This window comes from Gadus morhua, chromosome 21 (assembly GCF_902167405.1).
Source record: "Gadus morhua chromosome 21, gadMor3.0, whole genome shotgun sequence".
In the NCBI taxonomy this organism is placed as follows: Eukaryota; Metazoa; Chordata; class Actinopteri; order Gadiformes; family Gadidae; genus Gadus; species Gadus morhua.
Genome location: NC_044068.1, coordinates 10,305,625 through 10,315,624, shown reverse-complemented (window position 1 = coordinate 10,315,624; position 10,000 = coordinate 10,305,625). Strand labels below are relative to the sequence as shown.

General features: G+C 45.9%; 1 protein-coding gene across 18 annotated transcripts in view; it reads right to left on the bottom strand.

The window, feature by feature from the left end:
• nrxn3b (neurexin 3b) overlaps positions 1-10,000 on the bottom strand; it is a 286,336-nt gene that overhangs the window by 25,719 nt on the left and 250,617 nt on the right. For 14 of the 18 annotated variants that reach the window (XM_030345350.1, XM_030345342.1, XM_030345346.1 and 11 more), the window contains 2 exons: positions 9,465-9,554; positions 6,768-7,078 (listed from right to left, as the gene is read on the bottom strand). In XM_030345350.1, coding sequence (XP_030201210.1) covers positions 6,768-7,078; positions 9,465-9,554 — 401 coding nt within the window. The remainder of the gene's footprint in view (positions 1-6,767; positions 7,079-9,464; positions 9,555-10,000) is intronic. The other 4 variants (XM_030345345.1, XM_030345338.1, XM_030345339.1 and 1 more) reach the window with 1 other exon arrangement.

Here is a 10,000-nt window from a genome sequence, read left to right as displayed (position 1 = left end):
GTGTCTGCCCGTACAGGATATGTAGAACTGACGTCTGCGTATGTGTGTGTGGGTGGGCATGTTTGTGTATGTGTTTGTGTGTTTTTTCCTCTTGGTGTATGAACGCTTCCTGCTGTGTTGATGGCAACTGATTGGACACTGGGGTTTACACACACACACACACACGCGCACACACACACACACACACAAACAACCACACGGAAACACACACACACACACACACACACACACACACACACACACACACACACACACACACACACAGAGACACAGACACAGACACACACACACACACACACACACACACACACACACACACACACACACACAGAGACACACACACACACACACACACACACACACACACACACACACACACACACACACACACACACACACACACACACACACACACACACACACACACACAGTCCCGGAAATCTATCAGCTGTGTGTTGAGGCGTGGGGGGACATCCATTACAACCCCCCAACCCCACCCCCCACACACACCATCCCCCCCATAGTTTATAAAACCCTGGAGCAGCATGCTGGGCCTCACACTCAAACTGCCAACCCCACCAGCATTTATGCACATGCACACACAAACACACACTCGCACGCTCACACACACAATCATAGACACACTAACACAAACATATAGAAAGTACGGACATGCACACAAAACAAACCCACAAGCACTTACATACGGTACCACATACACACACTTTCTCTCTGCTAATGGACATGGACCCAGAGACACAGTCCCTCTGCTGACGGATCACAGACACAGTCTTCGAACGCCCACCGTGGCGAGCAGCATGAAAAATGCATAAAGTACATCAGGAACGCATGGCGCATGGCTCCTCCTGCGACAGCACGTTCAAACACACCCTGACAGCGACGCCATGAGCGTGTTAGGTGAGATAATGGTGGAAGGGGACCGACCAGACACAGCCAGAGGGTAGAACGATGTCTTTGTACTATATGTGTGTGTGTATGGTGTATGTGTGTGTGTGTGTGTGTGTGTATGTATGTGTGTGGGTGTTCTAGTGTGTATGTGAGTGTGCTTTTGTTTTCGTGTGTGTGTGTGCTTGTGTGTAGGTATGTTCTAGTATGTATGTGTGTGCGTCGGTGTCTTTGTTCATGGATGTGTGTGTCAAGTGTGTGCATGTGTGTGTGTGTGTTCATATGTGTGGACATGTGTGTCTAGGCATATGGGCTGCGTGTATGTTTGTTCACGGGTGTAAGCTTGTGTTTGAATGGTCTGTGTGTGCGTGAGTGTTTTGTGAGAGTTGTTGTCACTTAGGTATCCATGACTATGCCTATGCTTGAGAATATATGCAAATGTCCAATATAGGTGTATGAAAACACAATCTACAAGTCTGAAGTATGCAAAATTAGTTTTTTTGTTCTGTGTTTGTCTGTGTGTGCGTTGTGGTTGCAGTCCTTTAATGAGCTCTACACACATAAACATCAGCTCGCCATCAGTCAGCTGTCTCCTAATTGGACGCCCCACACAACCAACGGACATCCAGCATCCATCTCCCAGAATACACTGGGAGGCCTTGTGGAGAGAGATGAATGGAGACAAAGAGAATGAGAAACCAGGGTGAGAAAGATAGAAAGGAAACAAACGAAAGACCGGAAGCAATGAAAGACTGAGAGAAAGGAAGAAAGAAGAAAGAAAGAAGATAGCGAAGGCAATTGAGGGAGGTAGAGAAAAAGAAAGAGAGGGACACAGGGTGACCGAGAGAGATGGAAAGAAAGAAGAGATGAGGTGGATAAGGAGAGATATACAGAGAGAGAGAGAGAAAGAAATTCAGAGAGGAGAGAGTGGGACACAGAGGGACCGAGAGAAAGGGAAAGAAAGAAGGGATGAGGCGGATAAAGAGAGATATACAGAGAGAGAGAGAAAGAAATTCAGAGAAATAGAGAGCGAGAGAGCGAGAGGATAACAATGGACAGAGTCGACGTAAGAACCCTCTGCCTGCCAGTTCCACCATCACACAATTACAGCCGCTCTGACGGACGGCAGCGTGGGCGACACATCATAAAAACAAACTCAGTGAACATGACACACAGAAATAGACACACACCTCACACACACACACACACACACACACACACACACACACACACACACACACACACACACACATAGAACATACACGTCGGCACAAAGTACAGAAAAGCAGGCCAAGCACAAGCACATTAATGACGTCGTCGCCATCCAAGAGAGAGTCCATGTAAAAAGCTACAGACACTTCCAAGAAAAGGTTGAGCATAAATCCGGTGTAATTATGCAAGCCTGGACTGCAGGATGGTTTTACGCAGGGTGGAATACATAAGAGAGGGGGATATGCGGTTGGTAAGTGGATCAGAAGGACAACACCGTACCTCTGCAGTATCACGGGCTGGGAATGTACGACCTGCGGCTGTTTAACGTTTCCTTTCAAACTTCAAAGTACATTTATTTTCCTGTCACATAAATTCATATTATTAATGGGGGGGGGAAGACATTAATACATAAACATGTTACAGCACCAAACAAAAACCCATCAATGCTAATATCATTTAATTGCGCCACGTTAATTTATGCTAATTCATATCGTTATAATTCTCATCCCCCTCCCGCCCCACTTTTCGGACCAAAGAAAGCCAATTGATGGGCAAGTGGCTCACATCTTGTTTGCGTTCTCCCGGGCGTGCGACCAGTTGCCGATGAAGACGCAGGCAATTTCTTAAGCCAGACGATCATGCAAATCACTTCCAATCCACCTGCCACAGACGCCTCCCCCAACGGTACAGCCCACCACAGCCTCCCGTTCTTATTGGAGCAAAACATCTCTTGCCAATAGCGCGAGTTAATTGCTAGCGGGAAACATTACCCTCTTGTGATAAAGAGCACCCTCCCCCCCGTAAATAGACTATTCCCTGTGCGACCACCGCGCACGTGTTTGACACTCACGCGTGTTAAAGGCATGCTTGGTTTAGCTAAAAACCCTCTGAGTATGCTATCCTAGGGAGCTAGGATGCTAAGAAGTCAAACCTGTGAATAATTGCTCGGTTTCATGCTTCAAACTCTCCAAAACTACATTTCCCATGAATATATTTCTTTAAACAATTGTATGTCACGCATGACTGAGGATTGGACACAATTCGCCCAAAGTACCCGGGGCTCAATTAACTCATGGTGAATTGGTTGCTCATATGCATCCAAGTGAAGCCATGGCCGTTGTAATATGACCATGCATTAGTTACCCTTGCAAAGAGTCAAAATGAAGAAAAGTTAGAAAGTGAAACTGCCCCCTTTCGTAGGGACTCCTTCTTGGTTTCAAACCTTCCATCTTTAGTTTGGTTTGTGCAGCGTGTGGAACAACTCATACTGCCCCAAAGGATTAGACAAAAGCCATAACAGCCTCTCTGTTATTATCTAGCGTCTCTTCACCAGTGAACAAGGCCTCTGAGAATGAGCGTGCGTGCAAACGTTTGGGTGTCTAGGTATGTGGGTTGCGTGTGTCTTGTGGGTGTGGGTGCGTGTTTGTGAGTATTTGATGTGTGAGTGTGTGTCAAGCTGTGTATGCGTGTGTATGCGTGTGCATGCGTATGTGTATACACACATGTGTGTGTCTAGTCATATGTGCATGTGCTTATATGTGTGGGCGTGGCGTGCGTGTTTATGGGTGTTGAGGAGTATGTGTGTGTTGGTGTGTGCGTGTGCATGGGTCCGGTGAGTTTGTGTTCTTAGGTTTGTGTTTGTGTGTGTGTATGCATGTCTAAGCGTGTGCGTGCATGTGCCTGCAGGTCTCCAGGTGAGTGTGCCCAGGTATGTGTGTGTGTGTCTGTGTGTCTAGGTATGTGTTTGCATGTGCGTGCACGTATTTGCGTGTACGTACACACACAAGTGTGTGTGTGTGTGCGCGCGTGTGTGTGTGTGTGATTATGGTGATGTCCCCGGAGGCAGGCTGGTGTCCTCAGGGTGTCTGAGGTGAGGTGTGTAATGGCGTGACATCTCTGGATCAACAGGACCAGACCAGGGCAGCCAATCTCACGCTTAATTAATGACAGCTTCCGCGCCCATGTACGGACACGCACACACACATTTCCCTACAGCTGACCTTTTTTCTGGTCGTCCCACCTCCAGCATCTCTCTCTCTCTCTCTCTCTCTCTCTCTCTCTCTCTCTCTCTCTCTCTCTCTCTCTCTCTCTCTCTCTCTCTCTTTCTCTCTTGCTCCCACTCTCTCTCTCCCACTCTCTCTCTTGCTCCCTCTCTCTCTCTCTCTCTCTCTCTCTCTCTCTCTCTCTCTCTCTCTCTCGCTCTCCCTTTTTCGCCTTTCTCCCTTTTTCCTCTTGCAATATGTCTGGCCATACATGTGTGACACACACACACACACACACACACACACACACACACACACACACACACACACACACACACACACACACACACACACACACACACACACACACACACACACACAACACACAACGATAGCTCCCAGACCCTGCACTGCCGTTACAGATGAAGACCCCCAGAAGCACTGTCCCCGGTCCCCCACCCGCCACCCCCTCCTAACCCCCCAGAGCAAACACACAGCCACAAGTCCTCTGCTTGTACCTCTCAAAACACTACTATGCACCTGTCAGACCGTACCATGCGGACGTACTCCTAAAGGCCACAGGGAAAGACAAAGAAAAAACACAGGAAAATTCTGTCACGCGGCCGGCAGTGAATCAAAGCTGGACCCCGCCGCGGGGACGTAAGCAGGGAGTGGGAAGTACTTATGTATCAGAGGCACAGGGACCAGCATGTGTGGACAAACACAGAAAGATATGGTAGTGGGAAAAAGACTGGAGACTGGTTGGATTTAGTGTGGGGAAAAAAAATAAGAGAAACCCAAACTGTCATGGTTGAGTCGAGGTTGCAAGGTTAAGGTAGAAAAGTTGAGTTGGAAAAGCAGGGAAAGTTGTTGACCTGACCCCTAACATATTGGACCGTTTCTTATCAACATTGGGAGTTTGGTTGGTTGGTTATTTCACCTTGGAAAGGACTTTGCCTGTTGTCGATGAAATATCTCTCATAATAACCCTGCTTCCTTGACATCGCTTTAATATTAATAGCTTTTGACACTAAGTGACATTTTCTCATTCTCGTCAGTATTTTCTTATCTTGTGATTTCTTATCCATTGTGACCTTTTCAGAAATGCCGCAGACTGCGGTGTAACATGATGAAGATGATGGTGAGGATATGTGCTGGGTCACGGTCATCAAAGAGCGCTCATGTCACAAATCAGTGAGATAAGGGTAAGGGTGAAGACAGGAGCAGAGACAGCTCCATGTTTAATTGTTCATAGGTTTTTTGTTTACACTTGTGTGTGTGTGTGTGTGTAGGTGCGTGTGGGTGTCTGTGTGTTTGGCCGTGTTTCGTTTCCGTGTCTGTGCATCTAGGTGTGTGTTTGTGTGTGTGCACGCGTGTATCTTTGTGTCTAGGTGTATGTATGTGTGTCTGCGTGTGTATTTGTGTGTGTGTGTGCGCGTATCTTTGTGTCTAGGTGTGTGGGTATGTGTGCCTAGGGGTGTGTGTGTGTGTGCGTATCTTTGTGTCTAGGCTGGTCTATGAGTGTGTAGGTGTGCCTACGTGTGTGTGTGTGTGTGTGTCTATGTGTATCTAGGCGTGTGTGTTTAAGAAAGGCAGCTCATTGTACTCCCAAACAATCCATAAACATCCATACCACAGGGGGCTCGTATCAGCAACACACAGACGCCAATCAGCTTTTAAAGTGACAAGCTTGACAACAGTGGCTCCTGTCTCTCTCCACCTCCCATCCCAGCCTGAGCAATCCCATCCCGGACCAGGATAGCCCTTAGGGAGAGTTATGGTTTTAATATGAACACTGAGTGGCTCAATTTGTCCTCCAAGTGTCAAAGGAGTGCTTGGCTTGATTACTTTCTTGGCACTCCGGTGACATTCATTGGCTTAGAGTCAGAGCACATTGGCCTCCGAGAGAGAGAGAGAGAGAGAGAGAGAGAGAGAGAGAGAGAGAGCGAGAGATTCAGCGGGGAGAGAGATAGAGACAGAGAAAGAGAAAGGGAGAGAGAGAGAAAGGTACAGAGTGGTCCAACTTCACGCGCCTCAGTATGAAGCAGTATTTTATTCAATCCACTTTTACAACTGAATAGCATCCAGAAACTGAAAGACCAATTAAGAGGAAAAGAACACCTCTTACACCAAGACCGTAAGCACCAATCCTCCAAAACAAAGCTTAGAGGTACCATGCCAGTAAAGGTCAAGGTCAAATAATTGTACATTTACTATATTAAACGTATTATAATGCAAATGACTACATCACATAAGTCAGAATAGAGACTATTTGGTCATATTAGAGGTTTGACCTTTAAGATCGTATTAGAAATTCGACCTTTGAGAACTTTTATTTTCGGATCACTGCACATCCTGCTACACCTCCCGACCACTCCCACAGCACCGACCCCCTCCCCTCATGTATCCCACCCCCACCTGAGGTCCAACATGAACACCTGCCACCAGTCAGAGTTGGATCGATTCAACCATTTTTCAGGTCAAATAAACCAGATTTCAATATCAAAACAATTAGCTTCGGCCCTTGGACATCTCCACCCCTCATCCCTTCCTCCACCCTCCCCCCTCCACCCCCTCCCCCCATACCAAACCCCATACCTCCCCCAACAGGTCGGCCACGCCCCCACCCAGTCGGCCACGCCCCCGCCCGTCGGCCACGCCCCTTACCTGGATGGTGGGCGGGGAGCGCTGCTTCCGGGTGGTGGTGGTGGAGAGGGTGGTGGTGGTCTCGATGAAGGTGGTGGACATCTCGGGGGGCACCGAGGTGGTGGTGCGCGCCGCCCCGCGGCTGGCCGGCACGTCGCCCACCAGCCGCACGCTGCCGTTCACCTTGATGTTGGCGTGCGCCTCCGCCGCCATGTTGAGCACCTTCAGGCCGTTGTAGTACAGGCCCGACAGCTGACCCTGGTAGGGACGCTTGCGGTCGTTGCCGCCGATGGAGATGGTGGCCTGGGTGTTGAAGATGGTCAGCTGACGACCTGGCGCAGCGTGGTAGGAGGGAGGAGGGAGGAGGGAGGAAAGGGGGAGGGAAGAGGGGGGGACGGTTAACGCATGCCCTTCGATGGAGGAAACCCATGGGTTATAGACGCTGTAAAGTGTGGGCTTTGGCTGCGCTATGAAAGGAGGGTGACTGTAGCAGTCATTAGGGAGGCTGGACTGGCCTTGGATACTAGCCGCTGATTGCTGTCTGATGTCTATCTGATGAATGGGCGGTGTGATTGGGACACACACACGTGATGTCGCCAAAGGTTACAAAGTTAATAAATAAATGAATAATAAAGCATGTATAGAATAACTACGTCCAACATGGTGCAATGCAGAGGATCCCTTGCTGAATTCTGGCAGCCTACTAAAATGGTTGCTTGATTTTGTTCAAAACAAGCTAGCAAAGAAAGCATGGTCCCCTGGCAGTTTGCCCACCAATTATCTGGTTATGTGGACTTGGGTTTAGGTTGGACTAGTTTTCTGGGTTTTACCCCTGCTAGTATGTGTTGACTATATTCCTCAGACTTCCTGAGACAATGATTGATCCACAGAAAAGGAATATATGTACATTTTAGATAATTTCTTAATATTGGATGAGCTCAGCAATGCGTGTCCATCCCATCTTGTGAGCGAGTTAGCTTGCATGTATTTCGTTTTTTTAGCTTGATTTAATTAGCGGCAACGCAGTCACACTACAGTGCTCCATCCTTGGGCTTCATGGATGTCAGGTGAGACGAGGCTTTCTGGCTGATAAGCCAGGGCTTCTCTCTAGCTATGCTTCTATGCTCATGAAACATCATTTTTATTCCACTCGCCACAGGAGCCTTTTTAAAACCATAAACACTGAATAGATTTGTTTTTAAGGTTCAAAATGAAGAAAATGTGAGTAATAATAAAGAAAGAAAATCAATTGTTAACGGTACTGCTAGCGGTAGCCTACCAGCGATTGGTGGGAGAATTGTGTTTGGATTAAAAAAAATTATAAAAAAAGTTTGTGCATTAAGATTCAGCTTTGGGGTATTTCAAGGATATACGATGATAAACAAAATGTGTTTTTTCTGGTTTTTGATTTAATTTTAAAGGGGGGGTCCTTTGCATTCCAATATTCTCCGGACAAAAAACTGTGGATGAAACATTCATAAATATGTATACTAGGCTTTGGCAGATTATGATAAAGAGTCAGCAATACACATTCAACACGTGTCACAGTAAATTTCATTAGGGAAGGGCTAAATATTATTGGGTGTGGAACACATCTCATGCATTAGTTATGCAATGAGAACACACAAATCAAACTGCCGCAATGGGGGAAAAAAATCATAATTAGAAATCTAATTTCTATGAAATACTCTCACACACACACACACACACACATACGGACACTGTTGGTTTGTTAGGCGTGCCACATTAACACAATTACAAAAAAAAGACAGCATGAAATGACAGCGACAAGACGTTCGTATCACAAACAAGGAAATGAAACAGCATGTGGAGCCACGCATGCAGCCATAATGGGATTTTCTTTTCCCACACCGGTTTGTGTTTTAGCAAATGTTAAAGGGACTTTAGAATCGGGTTTAGAGGTTTAAAAGCGATGACCTTTAAATGCATTTTAAGTGCGATATTAGGTTTATGTGAATCATTTTTTATTATGGGATAGAAAAATAGGAGCAGATGGATAGAGTGTTGCATTCAATCCCTGTGGCCAATCCTGGAGCAAAAAACATTTGCAAGGGGAAACGCAGGACCATACACCGCTCTCAAACGGCACGCACTACCCCAGGCGTGGAGAAATCCATTTCCTCTGCCATTTCGCTAACGAAAATGCACCTAATTAGGTCTCTTTGTGAGTGACAAAGAGAGGTGTCATTTTTTTGGGGGGATGTAATGTGTATGACCACCATCACACAAATGACAGCATGAGGGAAGGACCTGCTTGCCATGTTGGTTCGGTCACTGCGGGCCCATACTCTGCAGAGGTTTTTGAAATTTGGCAGGGGGTTCAGATATATCTAACATCGGACTCAGAATTGCAACATACTCCTACCTATTCCTTCGTGTTTGTGATTGTCTTTTATGTATTATTTGTAGTTTAGGTGCAGCTTCAACCAGTCCCTTTAACTGGACACTATCGATGAATGAACTTAAAACAACTTTAAAAGGTGATGATGATAAAAAGGTAAATGGGAAATTGACAAAAAATAAAATAAACTAAAACTATAAACCAGCATGTGGGTTTGAGTTCGTTTTTTAACAGAGGGATCTTTAAATGATGGTTTATTCATTCTCAGAGAGCAGAGGTAACAAGCCGATGGCATGACGGGAGGAATAAAATAAAGGAACAATGAAACACATTCTACCGTTCCGGTGAAGGATTACCTTTCTCCTGCAGCCAATCTTCAACTGGCCGGGTATATTTGAACGGGATTTTCTTATTTGCCATTTGATAGCGCTCAATGTCGCTGTTGCCTTTGAGGTTTAAAAGTTTAATAAACAGTTTGAAACATTGGGCAACGGCAAGAGACAAGACTCACATTTATACAGTGGTTTATGACGTTTTTTATCAGGGTTTATAGATATTTAGAAAAAAAGTTAGCGTGATGATTATTGTTTTTTTTCAAGAAGCGTTAATTGTAGGTTTAACCGTTATATTTATATGGCACACTTGACAAAATATATCACAGTTATCTACCGAAATCATGCACGACACACATTGATAACAGTATAGACACTAACTACCAAGTACCTGAAAGAAGACTGTTAGTCAATTTGTTCGAATACAAGAAGAAAAACAAAACATTTAAACAGAACAAATTCATTAGCATATACATTTCAAAAGGAAATATTTCTTCAATGGACCTCTTTGGTAACAGAAGCAGAGTTCATCAAAGAAAGAAATGCATGCATGCTTTGAC